At 38.8% G+C, this 22,843-nt stretch overlaps 1 protein-coding gene across 2 annotated transcripts in view; it reads right to left on the bottom strand.

Moving 5' to 3' along the window:
• BRCA1 (BRCA1 DNA repair associated) overlaps window positions 1-22,843 on the bottom strand; it is a 67,116-nt gene that overhangs the window by 29,270 nt on the left and 15,003 nt on the right. For both annotated transcript variants that reach the window (XM_072646604.1, XM_072646603.1), the window contains exons 5-11: window positions 22,130-22,218; window positions 21,188-21,327; window positions 18,182-18,287; window positions 17,454-17,499; window positions 14,593-14,669; window positions 4,452-7,868; window positions 3,795-3,883 (exon numbers count right to left, since the gene is read on the bottom strand). In XM_072646604.1, coding sequence (XP_072502705.1) covers window positions 3,795-3,883; window positions 4,452-7,868; window positions 14,593-14,669; window positions 17,454-17,499; window positions 18,182-18,287; window positions 21,188-21,327; window positions 22,130-22,218 — 3,964 coding nt within the window. The remainder of the gene's footprint in view (window positions 1-3,794; window positions 3,884-4,451; window positions 7,869-14,592; window positions 14,670-17,453; window positions 17,500-18,181; window positions 18,288-21,187; window positions 21,328-22,129; window positions 22,219-22,843) is intronic.

Below are 22,843 nucleotides of genomic sequence, written 5' to 3' on the forward strand. Positions count from 1 at the left end.
CAAATTTCCTTTCCTGGCATTCCAAGCCCTCTCCAATTTAGTGCCCCCCTACCTTGGAGCAGGAGCACGGTCTAGACATGGTCAGGAAGTGAGGGGAAGGTCTGCCTCTGGACAAGATGAAAGGTCACCTTGCAAGGCCAGAGTGGTTCCAGGAACAGAATACAAGTTTCTAGCAGAAAGGAGGTTGGGCTGAAGCCTGGAGTGGGGGTGGTGGGTGGTATGATCAGGGAACATTTGGAAGTGTGTTTCCATCAAGCCAGACAAATTGCTACCCCCGTAGGTGTCCTGTGCATTCCTGCCTCGGTGCCTTTATTTGCATTGTTTCTTATGCTAAAGAAGCACATTTTTCTACTTCCAATTTATGAATTAAACAGTGCCATGGTTACTTATAATAAGTGGTCCATAGCAAGTTATAAGCACCATCAGGGCAAGGGCCATGACATTAAAATTTTTATCATCTCCAGCATCTACCCTAGACCTCCACATGTAGTAGGTACATAATAAAAATTTTGGTGAATTGTCTTCTCTACAGTTCTATTTAACCTCTTAGTCTATTTGTGCTAAGACACATTATGGTCATCTGTAATCTATAGTGTGTGACATCAGGATTTGGGGGCAAATGTTTACTAACAAATGTTTTGAAAAAAATCAAACAAGTCCCAAAACTAAAAGTTAATTAATTCCTATGACATTTCTGTGAATAAGACTAGGAATATAATCTCCCACAATAGAAACCGGAGCAAATGATGGGGTGAGGACACTTATTCTGGGTTACAAATGGTATGTAAGTACTAAGTATGACTAAGTAAGGATCAGAAACTAGACCCTTTGAGTTTCCAATTTCAGAATATGAGAAACACAATATTCTTCTGAGATGGTGAAAGCATCCTTTTCCAAGCTCCCTGGATCCAGAAAGAATCATGAACCAGAGAGAATAAAAGACCCCACAGGTGTCTTCACCTGTCTAGTCACCATGGCGATCCTGCATGAATGGGGAGAATGCTGTGTACCTGATCTCAGCTCAGGTACAAAACAGGCAGAAGTCACACCAACGTCCTCCACAGTCCAAGAGGCCCGAGGTTTCGGGGAAACTTCCTTTCCACAGAAAATGAGCAGAAGACTTTCTTTTCTTTCTCCCTCTTTTTGCAGGGAGGATCATGGTTACAAACCATTATATATTCATTCTGTCAGATGTGGTTGATGTGTCGGTTAGTTTTGCTGAACTGTTTTTTGTATTCTTTGTTATAAGGAATGGCTTGTTGGGTAGGAAAGGAAAAATGAACATATATTTGGAAGTGAATAACAATTAAAAATTTGAAAAAAAAAAAAAAATAAACATGGTGATAAAGCTTCTCACAGTCCTTGCAGGAGTAAAGATTTGGGAAGATTTTCTGATAAAAATGAGCCAAACATTCCACTACTTCAAATACCAATGACATCACTGGGGTGGTTTACCAATATGATGGAAATTAGCCTAACAGGTTTTCTCCCTACATTTCAGCTTGGTGACAAAGACAGTAAGTTCTATAACTCCTCCCAGTATGACTAGGGATAACACCGGAGCACAGAGAGGGAACCACTTCTCCAGGGTCAAGATAATGAACAAATTCAACAAAAGATTCTAAGAATCTTAACCAGCATACCTTGAGCATTAAATGTTCCACATTGTTTCTGAACCTAGAAGAGACTCAATGAATGCTTAATAATACAGTACACTACTGACTGCTACAGTATTTAGGCCTCTCAAGGAAAGAATTCTAGGGCTGAAAAAACAGCAAGGAAAGATGTAACTCTCTTCCCTGGTCCCTGCTCAGTCTTGCAATGCAAAGAATTACGAAAGGAAAAGAACAAGTTCCCATTTGGTTTTTGCTACTTATTTACAGAGGCAGGCTTAGGGAATGAGGAAAAAAAATCTCAAAGGAGATGTAGGAGGTGGGAGGAATGAGCCTTCTTTTAGGGATGGGGAAACAAAGGTCCTAGGTAATTCACTTAGCGAATCAGGTCTATCAATGACGAAATGTACTGCCAGGGTGTTTTCTCTGAGAGCCAGAAAGTCACAGTGGAACAACTGCTGTGCTGAGTGTCGGGAAGGTCTAAGGTTTGAATCCCAGCTCCCTGGTGACTAGTGGTGTGACTGTTTAGTTGTAACTTCTCTGACCCTCAGTTTTCTTATTTATAAGAGGGCACTAATAATGCTTATCACAGTCAATCTCACAGGACTGTTATCATGATCAAGTGAGTTCAGGTACACAAAGTGTACCGCAAACTTTACAGTACATTTATAAAAAAAGGTGAACCATACTTATTATTTTCTCAAAGTTTGGGAGGATCCATCCCAAAAGATTCTTTTAAATGATAAGATTCTTCAATACTATCTATGCCAAATATTTTCAGGACAGATCGCTGCTATTTGAAAAAAAAAATTGCAAATGCCTACAAAAGGAGAAAAAAACACAGGTCCTAGATAGAAAGGCCTGTGAATATTAAAAAAATTAAAAGGTAAGATGCTTACAAACAGGAAGAAAATCTTATAAGTTCTAGTTTGATATTGTGAGCTAATCAATGCCTCTATACATAAGTGTCTGAACAAAGGCCAGAGTAACTAAGGCAGTCCAATGCTCCCCAGGCTGTGCCTCTGCCCTGGGGAGAAGGGGCGGACTCAAGTGCCATCTCCGTAGTGAAATCTTTCTGGATTCCCCGCGCCACCTCCCCTCCAGCTCAAAGTGTTCTCTCTGTCCTCATATCACCTTGAAGCCTGATCAGGGTCTCTATTCTTTGATGTTATCACATTTTATTTCTGATTTCTACCTATTTGGGAGCATTTTCTATCTGTCCTAGAAGGAGATAAGCTCCTTAAAGGTCACCATAGTGTCCTTTCCTTTGTCTCTGTGACCTGAACAACTTCTTGGTCATTTCTTTGTGTCATCTAGCAGAGAGCCTCCAAGTATTAGATGCTTAATAAATGTCCATTAAATAAATTTGTGATAGAATGTCACACAATTCACTTTGTAGCGGACAACAATAATACTTAATGAATGCTTAATGAGTGAATGAACAAAGTGTCTGCTACAGCCCTGGCAAAAAAAAAACCCCCAAAACCCTCTTCTATACTTTAGAGTAGAAGTTCTTAATCAGTGTGTATGTGTGCGTGTGGTGGCATCCCTTTGTTGGTCTGGTGAAGCTTAGGGAAACCTTCTCAGATTTTTTAAAAGAATAAAATACATAGAATTACAAAAGGAACAAATTATATCAAAATACAGTTATCAAAACATTTTTTAAAGAAACAAATTCACAGACTACAGATTAGTAACCCCTGTTTTAAAAGCCAGTCTACATGAGCTGCTATTGCTGGGGGAAGAAATCACACAGTTGCTTAACCTCTCATGATGTGCTTCTTGGTCTCGGGTAGGGCAACAAGTTGGAAGACAGACATGTGGCCTGTTGTCAGGCTTGTATGTGAAGTCTTTCCAACTGACTGTACCAGACTGAGTTTATATTTATGGCATAAACTTTGAGAACCCAAGATGATGCCATAAGGAGATATTAGAGCAGGATAGTAAAGGATTTCATACACATGAGAAATTATTAAAGGGCTATTTTATTTTTGTTCCTGGACCTGAAATTGAATCAGCTGATGACAGCACTGCTACTCAGTGTGCCAGTGCTCAAGTTCTCCAGTAAAGGATAAACAATACCTAAGTGTGAAATGTGTGACATTTATCATATAAATGAGTGCTGAACATACATTTATCCACACACATGCACAACATAGATACACATATCAGTTTTCATACCTGGGTGGTTAAAATATCACTCTGAAAGGAGAGCTGTGAAATGTCTCCAGGATGGCTTGCTTCACTGTCGTACCCAGAAGCAGATTCACCTTAAATGATTTTTTTTTGAAAAAAGAAAATAGATATAAATTGTAAAATGAGATAACAGCACAGTAAAGCACAATACTTTTTTTAAGTGTCAATTTTTTTGAGGGGGAAATAAATATCATTATGGAATTTTAATTTTGCACAAGGAAATCAGTGAGAATTACATTTAAAACTAAACTTTAAGAGATGGCTGCCTTCACCAGACAGATATTTCTTTCCACTGACATAATGCATACATACAGACACAAAGATGAGTCCTTCTCCCCCTTTCTTTTTAAAACCTAAGACAGGTACCTAAAAGATCCTTTTAGAAAAATAAGTCATGATCTCAAAAAATTCTACTACATCTCATTCAGAGATCTGTCCTCTAACTCCAGTCATTCATTCAGAATTTCATTCGGAAGGAAAATTTCCTTAGGAAAAAACAGGATAAAAGTTTAAAGGTGAGATATAAATTTTCATATCTCTTTAAACACATTTATCCAAAGGCATTAAAAAAAAACCCCAAAACCATTTAGGTCAGGGGTTTAGAACTAGACTTTGGCAAACAGAAAAGCCTGGGGCCAATACCTAAATTTGAGTACACATCCTGGTCCTTGAGTCCATGGTCTTCATCTGGGGCAGTTTCCCTTTCTCCCTCATCTTGGGAAACCTTGGCCATCTCACTACCACTCTGGATTTCTTGGGTTCCAGGCTGACTTCTCTCTTGTTTGGAAGAACCAAATACCAAGGCAGAATTCTTGTCATTTGCTTTTCCAGTTAAGTCCTCTAATGAATTAGAGTGTGAAGAAAATAAGCTACCAGAACATTCAGAGTCTTGGCTGGAATTATCATTCTGGGATGCTCCCCCAGATAACATCTCAAGATTGCTAGCACTCTTACTATTTCTGTTTAAGAAGTCTGGATTCTCTTCTGCTTTGTTTGCTGAAAGCTCTATGGCAATAATTTTATTTTTGGTGGGTTGAGAGGGCGTACTTGCTGCTTTGCCAAATATTAAGTCTTGAAAGCTTGGAAGCTCTCCCTCCTCACTGGAAGTATCCTCTTCTTCTGAGGATTCCAGTTTCCGGACCTGTCTTCGGGATTTCCAAGTCAAACTGGGATTTCTAGGTGCTAAAGGGCTCTGGCTTTTTCTAGTCTGTCTTACTGGAAAACTTTTACCAATCTTGCCAAAAATAGCAGATTGTTCTTTGATGTCACTTTCAGGAAAGGTGGTGTTTTCTTTTATTTCACCATCACTGTCCAACAAGTCAGGAGTCTCAGACCAAACCTCAGAAGAATGTGTACTCTCTTTACTTTGTTCTAAACATGGAGATGAATCTGTACTGATGGTGTGAACTAATTTTTCATTTCCTCCCTTCTCTTTTCTTTTTGGCTCTTTGCAATTACCCTGACGAAAGCTTTGTTCACAAATTTGGGGTTGTACAAGCTTTAATTTGGGTGGTGTATTTAATGCAGATTCTTTGTTTTCATCTTTTTCTGCCTGACTGCGTTCTCTACTAGAACCTATGCCAATAAATCTATTTAAGTCAGTTCCTTTAGAACTATATTCTCCCCTGTTACTTTGGCTTACTAGACTTAAGCTGCTCTGGGCTAAGCTTTCATTTCCCATAGCTGTTTCAGGGCATGTGGTCTGTTCACCAAGCCTTTCCTCCAGGAGGTTTTTTGTATATATAGTTCTACTAGCAGATGACCTTGCTAGAGAAATTGATTGTTTTTCATCAGGAACTTGTGAAATTCCCTGGTTGTTTCCAGCCATGTGTTCACAGTCACTACCACCAAGTAATGGAGCTATGTGACAAAGCCTGCAGACTCCCATGGTGCTACATTTGGCATAATCACCTGGCTTCCTCTCCTCTGTCTGACAAGCTGAAGCTAGACTCATGACTGCAGACTTTGGCTGCATAGGCTTGTTTGATTCTCTGTTCCCCTGCTTTTCTTTTTCCTGGTCCCCACAATCTGTGGGGTTACCTGAACTCTGATGACTTACAGCAGGGACAGTGCAGGGCTTCATACATTCCTGCCTTGGGCTGGAAAACAGAGCAAATGACTGGCGCTTTGAACGTTTGAAGGTATTTTGTAAATATTGGGTGTCCAGTTCACTATCCTCCATTTCTGTGGTTGTCTTGGAGCCATTTTTAACTTCCTGTCTCATCAAGCTGCTCAAATCTTCTTCACCACTTTCAGTGTTTTTGGATGAACAACTATCGAAGAGTTCCTTGGGAGTTTCCAGTATCTCACAGTGACTTCTGTGAGTACTAGGTCCTGTGTTTGAATATTGGGGAGTATCAGCTGGAAACAATGAGGTACTGTCCTGAGTGTCCCAATCAGTTTCAGGAACCTCCAAAGCCTCCAGGCTTTCTTGGCCTCTCTCACCTTGAAGTCCCTCCCCTGCACTTAATGCCAAGTCTTGGTCTTTGCTGCTTGGGATTGCTTCCAAGCTCCTTTCGTCTCCTTCTGTGAAACTGCAGCTAGCTAACACTTGATCCTTATTAGTAGTTAGACTGTCAGTAGCACAGGCAGGCACATTTCCTATTTTTAGGTCTGGTAAAGCTTCACTGACATAGCTTTCTTCTGCTTGGTCATCTGGCTTATGGGCCTTCTTGACTCTTGACTTCTTGACTGCAATTTCTTCTGACAGTAGCTGAAGCCTTCTGCTGCGTCTGATTTGCTTCTGTTCAGAATTATTTCCTTTCCTTATCTCTTCACTGCTGGGATAGCTATCGATCTGTAGTTCAGTATCATTAGAAGAGCTTGGGTTTCCATCAACTACGAGCTCAAGAGCATGAACAATCTGAGCTGAAGGCTTCTTCCTCAGCCTGTCTTTTTTTGTCATTTTGACATCTCTACCATTTAATTCAAGTTCCCTGTGGTTTGTACTGTCAGCTGTAGGCTCTGTTCCAGTTCTGAAAGTGGATTCTTTCTCCGCAGAGAACAGTTCTGATGCCTGAGCATCTTTCACTTCCCCTACATGACCATCTAGTGCTTTCTGTTCAAGATGACTGTTAGCCGTGTCATTTTGTTCTTTTTCAAGAATTTGGTCAACAGCATGATTTTTCCTTTCAGGGGTTTTGTGAACAACTGGAATGTCTGTCCTCTTGATGAAATCCTCAGGCTGCAGGTTAGATATGGTTTTTCTTTTACGCTTTAACTTGGTTGTTTTTGGAGGCTCTGGAGGGATCAAAGAATCAGGAGCAACAACAGCTCCAGCAAACAAGTTTTCAGTTATACAATTCAAATGAGGGTGACCTGATTTTCTCCGATAGGTTTTTCCAAATATTTTATCTTCAATGTTATTGTTTTCTGCTGGCCTGGGGCAGCTTCTTTCAGGCACATGTGGCCAGGGATCATAAGTGATGTCAGCCACTGGGTCAGTCTTCTCAGAAATGTTAGAATTTCCATCTGCAGTATCTGGATACCCATCTTCTAAGGCACTAGGCATCTCTGCATTCTGCTCATGGTTCCTACTAGAGGAGTTATCAGAAGTTAAAATATCATTACTCCTGGATAACCACTCATTAACTTTCTGAATACTACTTTTCAGTTTGGTTCCAGACTGGCAGTTCTGAGGATTACCTCTGGGGCTCTCAGGGTGCTGTGGCTCATCCTCTAGTTCTTTCCTCTCACATGGATGAAGGGCATTCAGCTCATGGGCACCCAGGGTCTTTCCAGCACTACATATTTCCTTACTTTCATCCAGACTGCTCTGTTGGTTTTTTGCTAAGCCAGGCTGTTTGCTTTTATTACAGAGTTCAGCCTTTTCTACATTCATTCGGTCTGTGTTGGGCGATAAGCTGGTGGTTTCAGGAAGTAATGAGGTGGCATGAGTGTCTGTGCCACATGGTTCCATATTCAAGTTTGAGGAAGAAATACCCTGAGACTCCTTTGGATGTCCCTCAGTGGCATTCTCCTTGATGACATGCACATCTTCGGTGTTAGACTGATGCTGTTGCAGGCTTTTTATGGTTCCCTCAGGTAACTCATACTCAGCTGAAAAAAAAAAAGACAAAAATAACAAAGCACTTACAGGCTTATGCTTCATTTAAAAGACATTTTAATAGAACTTTAAAAATTATGCAAGTGGCTATCTTCATGGAAAATGACCTAGAAAGATAAGTATAATGGAACTGTACACAGTATGCATATTTAAGTTTGTTTATGGATTCATTTATTCTCTATTTATTAAGATTATCATTCCTTTCATTTAAAAATAGTTAAAAATGTAGTCCCATAATTACCTTATTCCTAAATTGTACTGCTCCCCCCCACACACTCTAAAAGCTTATTAAAACTAAAGTGGTTAAGCCCCACCCACCCAAGGTTATGCCCCATCTACTGAATCATGCTCCATACATTTAAAAAACTCAGAACACAAGAGAATGACAAACGCCACAATATAAAGTGAATGGCAATAGTATATTAATAAAACAACATGATAGTAGGATTAGTAATTTTCATAGAAATAAAATTATAGATAGAAGATATGTTCTTGGGTTGCCAAAACTCTGATTATAACTGCTTAACATAGATTTTCTTCTCCCCCACAGACCTAAGTCTAATAGAAAACAGAAAAATCAGGACTGGGGCAAAACAGTAGATTAGGGGAAGCATTCAGCTGACCTCCAACATTCCCCTGCAAACAACTCCAACTGAAATCTGGCATGGCAGAGATAACAAAAAGTCAGAGTGAGACATTCTTGCAGCTCAAGACAACTTAGGAGGTTAGAAGGAGTGATCTGTGACACAGGGGTAGAGGCTGGCCTGGAGACCACATGAATGTAACACCAGTGGTGGGACTAAGTGATGGTGACAGCAGCAGCAGCAGCTCTGGGGACTCTTAAGTCAAGAGATGATGAAGAGATATGGTAACTGGTCAGAAAGAGATTACAGGCAACCTCCATGGTAGCACCAGATACAGGACAGGAAGCTGTTTGGCAACACCACTGCCTATATCCATTTCTGGGTCACAGGAGCATTTTGGTAAAGAGGAAGTAGTGGTTCTAAGGAGCCATATCACTTTCGATCACAAGGGATTAGGGATCCTGAGGAATTGCATTGATGGTAATCCCAAGAGATCAGGGGCCCTTCCAAGGGTAAGGACCAGAGTGAAGACCAGTAATCATACTCTAGCATCTTGGAAGCACTGAAAACTACCAAACCCCCAGAATGAGCTGGGAAAACAGAAGAAGAAAAACGTGAAGTTTGGGACAGTACCCCTTTCCCCTCTCCGTTCCCCCTGGGAACAGAGCCCAACTTTAACATATATTCAAAGTCAAGAAACAAGCTAGAAAAACAAGCAAACAACAACAACAACAAAAAACCTGACCATGAAAAGCTGCTAGAATGCCAGGGGAGATCAAGACACAAACTGAGAAGACAAGGAAGTCAAAACAACTACAAACAAAGTTTCAAAGAAAAAATGTGAATTGAGCATGGAATTCCTGAAAGAGCTAAAAAATGATTTAACACCAAACAAGAACGGCACAGAAAAAATCACTGAAGGAAGAGAATTATGAAAAGGCAATTGACAGGACAGTAAAAGAGGCACAAAAAATGCTGAAGAAAATAACATCTCAAAAAGCAAACCTGGCAAAATGGAAAAAGTGGTAAAGAGCTCAATGGAGAAAATAATCCCTTGAAAATAGAAATTGTCAAGTGGAAACTAATGATTCCATGAGACATCAAGAAACAACAAGACAAAGTCAAAAGAATGAAAAAAAAAATAGAAGAAAATATGAACCAGCTCATCAGAAAAATAACTAACCTGGAAAATAGATCAAAGAGAGATAATTTAAGAATTATTGTGTACTTCAAAGTCATAATTAAAGAAAGAGCCTGGACATCAAATTCCAAGAAATGATAAAGGAAAGCTCCCCTGGTACCTTAGAATCAGAAGATAAAATGGAAATGGGAAGAATCTACCAGTCATCACCTGAAAGAGATCCAGAAATGAAAACTCCCAGGAAGACTATAATCAGATTCCAGAATTCCTTGGTCAAAGAGAAAATATTTCAAGCAGCCAGAAAGAAACCATTTGAATACTGTGGAGCCACAGTTACGATCACACATGATTTAGCAGCTACCACATTAAAGGAGCAGAGGGCTTGTAATATGATATTCCAGAAAGCAAAAAAGCTGAGATTACAAGCAAGAATAACCTACCCAGCAAAATTGAGTATAACCCTTCAAGGGAAAAAAAAATAGATATTTAATAAAATAGAGGACTTTCAAGCCTATAGCTAAGTTGAAAATTTGACTTCAAAAGGATAAAAAGTAAATATAAAAGAGAAATCAATCATAAGGTTCTCAAAAAGTTAAACTGTTTACATATCTATATGGAAGACGATACATGTAACTTCTAATAATGTTCTCATTATTAGGGCAGTTAGAAGAACTCTACGTAGAGAGAGGGGGTAGGAATAAGTCAATTATATTGGGATGATTTAAAAAAAAATGATGGGTGAGAAAGAGGGATGTCCTGGCAGAAGGGGGAAGGAGAGAAAGAGTAGGGAAAATTCTTTCACATTAAAGAATCATGTAAGGAGGAACTTTTACAATAGAGGTGAAAATGGTAGGGGGTGGGTGATACTTGAACCTCACTCTCATCTAAATTGATTCAAAAAAGGAAAAATAGAAGCACATACTCAACTGGATACAGAAATTTATCTTACCTAACAGGGAGTAGGAGGGGAAGAGGATAAGAGAAAGTGGGTGGTGCTGGTGATAAAAGAGAGAGTGGATAAACAGAAGAAAATGATTAGGAGGGAAATACACAGTTAGTAATCATAACTGAATATGAATGATAAATTCATTCATAAAAAATGACTGAAACAGATAGAATGGATTATAAACCAAAATCCAACAATATATTGTTTGCAAAACCAGACCTAATTAAAGAAGCAGGGAAACTACATCTTAATAGGATTTAATATTTCTACTTTATTGCATTTGGTTGTGAGATTTTTATGCCCTGATATTTAAGTTAGTTTTTGTGAAGGTGCTTTGTATACCTGAGAACAAATTATACTATACTTCTTTATATTCCTATTCAGTTTTCTTCTGAAGTCTATCATAAGATTTTATTCATCCTTTTCAATTCTTAATTATTTTTACTTAGATTTATCTAGCTCTGAGAGAAATTGAGGTCTCCCGGTGGTATAGTTTTACTCTTCATTTCCTCTTGTAATTCATTTAACTTTTCCTTTAAAAATCTGGATGCAAAGACATTTGGTGCATATATGTTTAGTATTGCTAAGTCAAAGAAAGAGGAGGGCCAGCTAGGCAGCAAAGTGGACAGAATACCAGCACTGAAATCAGGAGGATCTTAGTTCAGATCCGACATCAGACACTTACTGTGTGATCCTGGGGAAGTCACTTAACCCCAACTGCCTACACACAGACACACGAAAAAAGAAAAAGGAAAACGACCTGTATGTACAAAAATATTTATATCAGCTCTCTTTGTGGTGGTAAAGAATTGGAAATTGTTCCCCAGTTGATAAATGGTCAAAGGATATGAACAGGGAGTTCTCAGAGGAAGAAATTAAAACTATCTGTAGACATATGAAAAAATGTTCTAAATCACTATTGATTAGAGAGATGCAAATCAAAACAATTCTGATGTACCACATCACACCTATCAGATTGGCTAACATGACAAAACAGGAAGATGATAAATGTTGGAGAAGATATGGGAGAGTTGGAACACTAATGCATTGCTGGTGGGGCTTCGAGCTAATCCAACCATTCTGGACAGCAATTAGGAACTATGCCCAAAGGGCTACAAAAATGTGCATACCCTTTGACCCAGCAAAATCATTTCTAGGACTGTATCCCAAAGAAACCATAAAAATGGGAAAGGGCCCCAAGTGTACAAAAATATTTATCACAGCTCTCTTTGTGATGGTCAAGAACTGGAAATCAAGGGGATGTCCAACAAGTGGTGAATGGCTGAACAAGTTGTGGTATATGAATATAATGGAATACTCTAGTACTATAAGAAATGATGAATAGGAAGACTTCAGAGAGGCCTGGAAGGACTTATATGAACTGATACTGAGTGAAAGAAGCAGAACCAGGAGAACTTTGTACAAAGTGACAACCACAGTACGCAAGTAATTTTTCTGGTAGACTTAGTCCTTCACAGCAATGCAAGGACCTAAAACATTCCCAAAAAACTCTTGAGGCAAAATGCCATCCACATCCAGAAAAAAAACATGGGATTGAAAAGCAGAATGAAACAGAATATTTTCTCTTGCGTTACGTTTTGTTTGGGTTTTTCTCATGGTTTCTCCCATTCATTTAAATTCTTCTATGCAACATGACTAACGTGAAAATGTGATTAATAAGAACACATGTGTGGAACCCATATAAGATTTGCATGCCATCTTGGGGAGGGAGAGGGTGAAAAATCTAAGACTTATGGAACTGATTGTAGAAAACAGAAAACAAACAAATCAATAAAAAAAAGAAAATTTTAAAAAAGCTTATTTAAAAAAAAAAAAAAGAATTGGAAATTGAGGGGATGCCCACTAATTGGAAATGACTGAACAAGCTGTGTTATAAAATTGTGATGGAATACCATCGTGCTGTAAGAAATGATGACAGGAATGGTTTTAGAAAAGCCTAGGAAGGCTTATATGAACTGATGCAAAGTAGTAAAGTGAAAAGAACCTGGAGAACATTGCACACAGTAACAGCAATATTGTATGGATGATCAACTATGAAAGACTTTGTTACTCTCATTAAAACAATTCAAGACAATTCTAAAGGACTCGTGATGAAAAATGCTATCCACTTCCAGAGAGAGAAATGATGAACTCTGAGTACAGACTGAAGTATTCTTTTTTATGTTTCTTGTTTTTTGTCTGGTGTGTGTGTTTTCCTTTGCAACATGGATAATATGGAAATATGTTTTGCATGACTTCACATGTACAATAATATCATGTTACTTACCACTTTGGGGGCTAGAGCGAGGGAGAGAATTTGGGACTCCAAATTTTTAAAAATATTAAAAACATTTTTTTTTTTTACAAATAATTGGAAAATATTTAATGAAGTAAATTTTTAAAGTTTTAAAAAGAAAAATCAGCATTGAGATGAGTATAATTACCAAAGATGAAGAAAAATGAATGGGCTGGAGAAGGCAGGTCACTAAATTATTGCTTCAATAAGAAATCAGAGACGTGGAGGCCCCAACTTATCAAAGCCAAAAGGAAAAAGCAGTTGCATTTTGGGGTAAGACTTTAATTGCAGGTCTCCTACCAATCACTTTTAGTTTGGCAGGAAGAAAAGCTGAGGACCTCTTACAGCAGGGGTCTGCTAGAAAAATTGTGGAGCCAAGAATCTTTGTAAGCCTGTAATGTTGAAGGGTCCAGTAAGGATACAGTGGATTAAGGAGTAGGGAAGCTCAAAAGCATCTGCAAGAAGAGGAAGAGGAAGAATAGACTAGCCTGGGTGCTTAACTTTCTTAAGACTGCATCAAGGGGTTACAGGCATGCAAATGGAACATTCACTTGTACAAAGTACAAAATAATCTTACTAAGGAGCAGTCTTCACCCTTTCTAGCAACAAAGCTGCCTTACTACTTTATGGAAATTGATCATCCAATTTGCATTTGGTAAATCAGTCAAACAATGTTATATATTTAGCTTTGTTTACAATGCATTAGACGTGGTACTCTAATCCTGCCTTTGGCAAGCTGGCCTAGTGACCCAGGACAACTCACTCAACCTCTAAATACTTTAGGCAACTCTGGAAGTTGTAGAGAAGGCATCTATCTGCACTGGTGGAGGGAGTTTCCTTTATGGGAACTCCCTACACTGATAAAATTATGAGTCTAGTTAAAAAAAAAATGGATAGTATGGCTAAAATAACATTGGATTATTTGAGGCAACTTCATGTAGGGTGTGGGTGAAAAATAGGAATCACAATGATTTCATGACACCTTAATGGACTAATGATGTAGGAATTCCCCAACCAACTCATAAAACTCATAGTGGAAAGTAAGGAGAAATAAAATATACCAAATGATGCAAGGGCACAGTAAAGCAGATGGTCTCGTGCACTGTTGTAACAACTATTTGTCCTTGATAAGAGATACTTGTCTTGTTTAAATGGTTACCTCAACCCTGCAATTTGTCAAAAAGCACTTCTTTCACAATTGCAAAAGTATTTGGTCACCTCCCCTTGTCTCCAGTCCTGGAACAGGGAATGTTTTCTTATTCTGATAATAAATCCTGCTAGTTCCATTCCAAATACTCTTCTTTTCTCCCTTGGCTAATCCCCCATTTCTCCACCCCCTCCTCTCTGGTGAAATGCTTTATTTATCTATCTAAAGTTGCCAGAGAATGCTGCTGATTGGCTATGTACTCTAATCAGGCCTGAAAGGTTATATAAAAAACAAATCTGAATCTTAGGAAGCTGAAGGTGATCAGCAGTTTTCCTTAGTACACTAAGGTTTCTTTGCTTTGAGTTTGGCTTTCTATCTTTGGCTTCATTCCTCTCCCTGGAAAGAATTCTCCAGTAAGGGCTATCAGTACAAACACATCAGATAATATTGTAAGTCTGAGTCTGCTCTTCTATACAAGGCAAAGGGTACTATGGATTATTAAAGGTCCCTGCTGTTCTTCAGGGCCATTTGGCAATATCACATCTACACATACTGTCTTCCACGCTTAACAAGTCAGGAAATAGGAGGAAAGATTGTCATTACCTTTTCCTCTGGACTTTAATCTGACTTTAGGTCTGGTTCCTTGTGGTGAGGTCTGACACAACTTTTGGTCTTCCATACTATAGGAAAGAAGACAGAGGCTCCAGTGAAAAAGAGGAGTCATGTCCTCATAGAAAGAAAACTGAGCTAGAACATTAAGTAGTTCTCCTCGGATTTACAATTTGAAGGAACCTTATAAATAATTTAGTCCAGTACCCTCCTTTTACATATAAGGAATCTTAGGTACAAAGAAGTGATTTCCCCCAGGTAGTAAGTAGATAGCATTTGAATTAAGGTAATTAACAATAACAATGGTCATAGCTAACATTTATGTAGTGCTTACTTAGTATATGCCAATCTTAAAGCTAAGGGATTTACAACGATTATCTCATTTGATCCTCACAACCACCCTGGGGGTTAGGTGCTATTATTATTCCATTTTACCGTTGAGGAAACTGAGCCAAACAGGAGTTAAGTAACTTCCCCAGGGTCACAGAGCCAGTAAATGTCTAAGATTGGATTTGAACTCAGGTCTTCCTGACTCCAGATCTTGCACTCTACCCACTCTGCCCCCTAGTTGCCCAAACTCTGAATCTAAATCCAGTGGTTTTTTTCCTATCACACTATTGTTGCTATTAATTTCACAGTTGGAATAAAAAGGTCAAAGTTTGAAGGTCTTAAAGGGCAAAATAGTAGAGACCAGCAATGCTTTAATTTTATGCAAATCCTAAGAGATTAGTCAAAACTGATGATATAAATATCTCACAATAAAAGCATGATTCCGAGAAGGGTAGCATCTCTCCCAAGAAGGCAGAGTATTAAGTTCACATGAGACTTTGTAGAGGATATAAAGCTGCAAGAACGACTGCAGAATATCCAGAAACACTCTAGCCAGATACATATCACCTCTTTACTACCTCGTGCCCCTGTTCTTCAGGAATCCCCCAAAATTCTATCTCCCAGTTCTACCACTAGAGAAAATGGATAAATGAGTAAGCACTGCTAAGGGATTCCCTGAACTTGTCTTCTCGAGTTGCTATATTTTCCATCTCATCTTCATAGTCTAGCAGTGTCCAAGGGAAGATTTTTGCTTTTGCCATTGCCCTTCTCTGCCCCTTTGGGAGGGGATTAATCTTTTTCCCCTTCCCTATGACTTCCCCTTTTCCCTATAACTTAAATTGCACTTGCACTGTGCACTGCTGGGCTCCTTGGTGAAGGAGTTCCTGTATGCATGTGCCTTTCTCTTGTAATAAATCCAGCTGTAATGCATGTCTCATGGAATTGTGATATTTTTGGGGTTAATTATAATATAATATACATTATAGTAATTATTTTATAATTATGTTATTAATTATTAATAGAATAGAACACAATATAAACTGATTATATCAAGATTTCTCAGTGATACCATCACCCAACCCAGCCAGGAAGGATTGTAGAGAAGATTCAATCTGGGTTATGTCTTCTCCAACTCGTGGCTTCTTGCTTAACTTTATAATTCATGACAACAGATGAAAGTTGGCTAAGTGTTCCTTTTATGAAAGGAGAGGAAGGCATGTAACACGGACATGGGTCATCCTAAATACTCAGCAGCTCATAAGATTTACATGGGCTTCATCTACATTTATAGCTATACCTATGTCATCCCTTCTCCAGCTCCCCCCATTTCTTAGCTGGAAAACATAAATCTCTCTCAGTCACATCCATTCTCAGAATTCTCTGGCTAAATCAGATTATGAAAAGCCAATTCTTATGAAAGCCAATAATAAAATTTAAAAAAAAAATGCAACTCTATTAAATCTTTTAGGTACAATACCTGATCTTTAGAATGAGTAGCTAGACTCAGGCTAATTGTATTGATAATACATTTTTTGGTTATTGTTAATATAATTTTGCTTCCTAATGAGATCTTCCCCACCCATTAATAAGCCTGCCCATTAAGGGGAGTTTGATTAGGGAAGATTTGTAGGAAGGCATACACCTTTTGTTAATTTTCTAATGAACCACTGGTTCTCAAGGGTGGTGAAGCCCTCTGGCTCTGAAAAATGTATAAATACTCTGAGCTGATTGCAAGTGTTTGTTTGGCTGGATAAGACTCTGGACAGCAGCTAAGGAGCCCCCGCTTTCAAAACCCAGATGCTGATGCTTCTCTCTCTCCTAACTACGTATGTATGGTCACACAGTTGGATCTGTCTATTGTTCTATGATGTGTGCACTGCTTATGTCAGGCAGCTGGAAGCACTGTCTGTTGATCTGTATTTCTCTGAAGTTCAGGGTGCTGACTTTTTCCCCTGAACTAAGTGAATGATACATGTGCTTGATTAAAGTGATTGCTGACCCCTCAAAAGCTGCCTTTCCTTTTAGAAATACAGATCTAAGAATCTGTGACAGCAGGCCCTCCTGTGTCCCTCAGGGCACTTGCTTTTACACTAATCCACTTGTGAAACGAGGGGGTGGGCTTAGATGATCTCAAATGTCCCTTCCAGGCCTGATTCTAATCTATGGAAACTTTGAGCATCAGTACTCCCTTAATATGAAAATACTACCTATCTATTCTTTCATGAACATGATAAGAAGCACAGTGCAGCAGAAAAAGCCTTGGACTTGGAGTCAGGAAGACCTAAATTTGAATCCTACCATACATCATTACTAGCTGGGTGACCTTTCATAAACTAAGTGGCTTCTTACTATAGGGATCATTAGAATACTTGCCTCACAGGGTTGTTATGAGAATCAAATGAATTATTTACCTCACAAGCATATCATATAATATATAGGAAGGGTTTTCTCTTGTATCTTGTATTGCCTGAACCCAGTACATGGTAGGTGCTTAATAAACACATGTTGATCGATCTCCAACATACCTGTTACAGACTGCATTTTTTACACCATCTTCAGAAGAATCAGATCCTAAAAAATTCCCCCAACACCCCAAAACACAAGTTAGAGAATGGTTTTCTGGTTGAGGCAAATAAGGTGTTAATAAGCAATATCCCTTTCAAACCCTCTATTCTAAAAAAAGGATGGGAATCAACATGTATTGTTCCTGCACTGTGCCAGGTACTGTGCTTAGTGCTTTACAAATATTATCCCAGCAAAGATAAAGCCACCAGAAGACTTAGCACTAAGCTCACTTCTGCCATTAAGCGTTGCCAGACTTCTCCCATCTGTTCCTGGCTCCTCAAAACTCCCACTAGTCCTGTGCTCCCAAGTTACTTCTGTCCAGGAATACTTATTCAGCCAGTTGGGAAAACAAATGAGTACTTCTGGCTCCATTACTTCCTTAGACTATAAACCCCTTAGGGCAAGAACTGTTTTACTCAATTATCTTTCTCTTCCTATAGCATCTATACGGTAGCATGTGTATAATAGGTGCTACATTAATGTCACTAAACCGACTGACTGCTTATCTATAGTTATATTGCACATAATATACTTGAAACGTTTTTTAAAATGTTGACCAATCACTGCAATTATTTTCTTTCTAAAGTTGTTTGCTACCTACAAAATGTCAATGGCTTTAAGTAAAAACATTTCTCTCCTCTTTCCAATTCCAATATGCAACATAAAACTTGCCTGTGAGGACCATTACCTAACTCAATGTAGACAGCATTCTTTTTAATGCATTTCTTTTGCTTCTTCCTCAGGGAACCTTTTCTGATGCCAAGGTCAAAGAGTTGGACACCAAGATTGGATTCCTGACAACAAATGCAGAGAATAGTCATCTACTCAAAGGGAAAAAAAATATCTCTTTAATCTATGTCATGGGATCTCTACTACTAGCTGAAGTTGTGTACAGTATCAGAAAAGAAACTTGTCGAAAATTCTCAGAACTGACTGATTATAATCAGTTAAAATTCAACCAGTTATTTTGTAGCCAACATTTTGAAGTGCAACAGAAAATAGAAACAGGACTCATTTAGTACTGTTCTCCATCCAGTTCTCTAATACCAATGATATATTCCAATTAGCCCTGGTTATTTCCTCTATATTTTCTATGTTTGTGTAAAGAATAAGGGCATTATTAGATAGAAAGAACTACAAAAGCAGAGACCATGTCCAATTTATTTTTTAACATACCCCAAGCACCTACCATAGTGGTCTGCATACAGTAGACATTGAAAGGACATGTATAGTTACCCAGCTGAAACTTTTTACTGGTCTGAGGATCAATGGATAAGTGAAAAATACTTGAAAGAGTCTATTACTACTTTATCCAGTTTTTTCTTTTCTTGCTTCTCAGTCTTTATGCACTCACTGAAAAATTGCTACTGGCCACTGTTATATTTAATACCGATTCGTTTTAAGTTCTCCATCATTACAGGAACAAAAAAAGTCCTAATTTCACTTTGTTATTTTCACAAGAAAGCTAGGAAATAAAAAAAATATTCTAAGTGAAATAGAACACTTATCTTTTAAACCAGTAAGATTGTTGAACACTGAGGACCCCGGGCTTTTTTTTAAAAATAAGCTACAATATAGGTAACGTATCAACATGGGGAAAGGCCTTTCTTTGTCACACCAAACCAGATAGTATAATCTTAGGGTTGGAAGGGATCTCATAAGTCTAGCCTGGCTCCTATGAGTGCTGATGCTTTCTACAACATGCCTGAGCAGCCAGCTAATCTCCACTTACAGTCCCCCAGTGACAGAAAGCTCTCTACCTTCCCAAACAGCCTTCTGGGCTATTTAAGTAGTTGTACTGCCTGCCACCCTCCCCCCCCAAAAAATCCAAGCTGAAATCTAGCACTCTGCAGCTTTTCCTCATTTTTCTCTCTGTGGCCAAACAAAAAAAAAAAAAACAAGTCCTGTTTCCATGTGGCAGCCTCTCAAATACTCAGAATGCTCTCTGCCATGATGTGGTACAGTGGAAAGAGCCCAGATGCTAGGAATGAGGGGACCTGGGGTTCAAATTCCATCTCTGAAACTTAATAGATGTGACCTTGGGCAAGTCATTGAACTTCCTAGGGTCTCACTTTTTCCCCCTCTAAGAAACAAGAGGGTTGGATTAGAAGGCTTCCAGCTCTAGATCTATCTCTATGACCTCTCCCACCCACTTAAAGCTTTCTTTCTTTCTCCAGGCTAAATAAACATTCCCATTGCCTTCCACTTATTCCCTTTATCAGTGCAGGATTTCCTCATGCAAATCAGGTCTCCTTATCATCAAAGTGACTCTGGACCCAGTGACATTTCTCCTAAAATGAGGTCCCCTACAAGTAGACACAAAACTTTAAATGAGTTCTCGAGAGGGTGGAATTAGGATCTGCATTCTGAGTACTGTCACTATATTATTATTAATACAGCCTAAGACTGAATCATCACTATAGACCTACTTCAACTCCTCATTATGACATGGTGATAATACTGCATTCTCAAAGTTTATGCTAGCAGAGCATGAACAGTGGTAGGTTCTACCAAACCAGAAAGATTTCGTGTACAGGCTGTTAAATCTTTCAGTCATAGAATCTCTCAAAGAGTTGCATTTTGCACTGTACTGATGAAATGACAAGTCTTTAAAGTACTGAAGTCTAAGACTGTGCCAACTTTTGGGGTTAGAAAAAGAATTAGGGTCAGTTTTTTGGGATGCTACTTCACGTTACTGATTCATATTGAATCCTGTAATGCAATCCATGAAAGAAGAAATAAAGATTGCATATAGGTAAGAAATTAGAACTGTCAAGGTAAAAAATTAAAAAACACAATTAGTAGATAAAAAAATTGAATGTCATAGAGACTCTTTCTAAAAAAGTAAAAGAACTGGAACACAAAAACGTTGAAGTGGAGGATAATTTGGCATGGAGCAAAAGGCAATGACATTAAAAATCACATGAATATAAGCTAAAGTCACTGACTTAAACATAGGATGGGTGAAGATAACTTAAGGATCATAGGTGTCCCAGAAGAACATGTCTAACCCCAGAACCTGGATACTGTAACACAGAACATAACAAGAAAACAGTCCAGAGCTCTGAAAACCCCTCCTCGTTTTTCTCCACACAAATTGCTGCTTGGCCTTTATCCCCTTTCCTGTACTAGGGCAGTTGATTTTTTTTAAAATCCAAATGAAAATTTCATATTTAATCTCTATTCCACTTCACCACATTAGAATCGGCTCATTTATTGTTCTAGTCTGTTTGGCATATTTTTGGATGTGGATTCTATCATCATATATATTAACTACTCCTTTCCCAGCTTTCACAAACTTTATAAGAATGTGACTGAATCTTTTAATCAAATGATTGAGAAAAATAATGAAGAGGACAACGCTGTCTGTTTCTGCTTCTAGGTCTGTCTTTCAGTAACTCTTCTATCTCTCAGGAGACTGCCCGGACCCTTCCCTTTGTCCTGCAGCTGCTCAGACAAACCAGGCCCTGAATATGGCTGGCAAGCACTTGGCTTTCTTGCTAGACACCATTCTTTCCCTCTTCCTTAAATTCCTATAACACGTGGGACAGCTAGGTGGTGCAGTGGATAGAGCACAGGGCCTGGAGTCAGAAGGACCTGAGGTCAAATCTGGCCCCAGACACTTACTAGCTGTGTGACCCTGGGCAAGTCACTCAACCCCAACTGCCTTAAAAAAGAAGAGAAAGGGCTTTACCAAGGTTGGATTTTCTGGTTCACTGGCTCTGAATTTTTTGATGCGGTTTCTGTAACCCATACTTTGAATGATAGCAACTTCCTTCTTTAGGGGCTCAGCAGTCCTCTTCTTCCATTTTGAAAAATCCTGACTGTCTGAAACTGTTAAATTACAATATAGAAAATCATGAAGGAAAATACTGGTAAAGATGACATTCTCTATAATTTAAGAACCCAGTTATACATGTCTACTCCTACTGGAAAACTTGAAAAACTGCCCAGCAGAGTGTGATTCAAATAGTGCTAGACTGAGAGGCAGGAAAGACTGGTCCTGATACCCACTAGCTGAGTAACTTGAAGTTATTTAACTTCCTTCTAAGACTATTTCCTCACCTGTAAAATGGGAATAATATTACTTTTGCTACCTGCCTCCCAGGTGTTGTAAAGAAAGATCTTTGTAAGCCTTAAGGCATCAGAGAAATGTGAACTGTTATTTCGATCTGAGATTTTGGGTTAGGCTAACCTCTTCATTTTACAGATGAGTAAACTGAGGCACAGAGAAGTTAAATCATCAAGGTTACATGAGAAGTAAGTTGCAGAGCTGGAATACAAACCTAGGCCCTCTGCCTCTATATCCAATTCTTTTTACACTTGGGTATGGGGAATGTTATCTCTGTGTCTCTCTAGGACCAGGATACTGGGATCCTGGGCTAAGTAGAGCCTTGTTCCCTGAATCCCTTCTCTAGCCCATTTCCCAGCAACGGCATTATTATTGCTGCTATTTTGGTCCTTTCTTTTCATCACTCAAGACCAGTAAGTCTTTCAATAATACAAAGTTAGTAGGCACGCCGATACGGAAATTATAAACTGGAAATTAAAATAAACTTATCATACAGTCACAGAAAATAATGGTACATATTTTTGGGTACAAGAATGCTCATCTCAGGAGACATCTGACACTTACACTGGAATCCTGTGTCAAGCTCAAAAGCACGAATGGTTTTCAGCAGCCCTTCGACAAGCTGATTAAATCTTGTACTTTCTCGTAGGCTTCTGAAACAATAGCATTTGATGGATACTTTTAAAATGAAGTCACCATCCATGTTTCAGAGATGTTCAAAGAAAATAAATAAAGGCAAGGAACAGAGCTATGACACAAGGGGAAAAACACAGGCACAGTGACTGTAGAAATTGTTTTCTGGGGACAGAGGATTAATTCTTCCAGATACTGCAGACATTACACTATAATTAAAACATCACTCACATCAGAATAAACTAACGGGCAGCACACATTATTTTTACAACTTAGTCTCTAAAGAATCAAATACAGCTCAAACACTAAAACTGCCTGGAGTTGGGGATGCCCTGACTGGGGTACAGGTAAACACCACTGGCATAAATCAAGGTCATCAAGAGTTTGCTGCTCTCTTCATCCAAAGCCCAGGGTCACTATTGCTCTCAAATAAAGGACGTAATTTGGACTACCAGATGAAGTCCTCAAAGAAAAGTATTGCTTAAGAAGGATCTCAAAATAAAGAGTGACTCAAAGGAAAGATTCAAAATTTCTGCACTTGGGTGGAGGAAGCAAAGTAGGGAGGGCAGTAGACAGGTCTGCCACTAACTAGCTGTTACATTTACAGAGTAAATCAACAGAATGAGGGGGTTGGGGCTGCTCCCC

Source organism: Notamacropus eugenii, chromosome 2 (assembly GCF_028372415.1).
Source record: "Notamacropus eugenii isolate mMacEug1 chromosome 2, mMacEug1.pri_v2, whole genome shotgun sequence".
NCBI lineage: Eukaryota > Metazoa > Chordata > Mammalia > Diprotodontia > Macropodidae > Notamacropus > Notamacropus eugenii.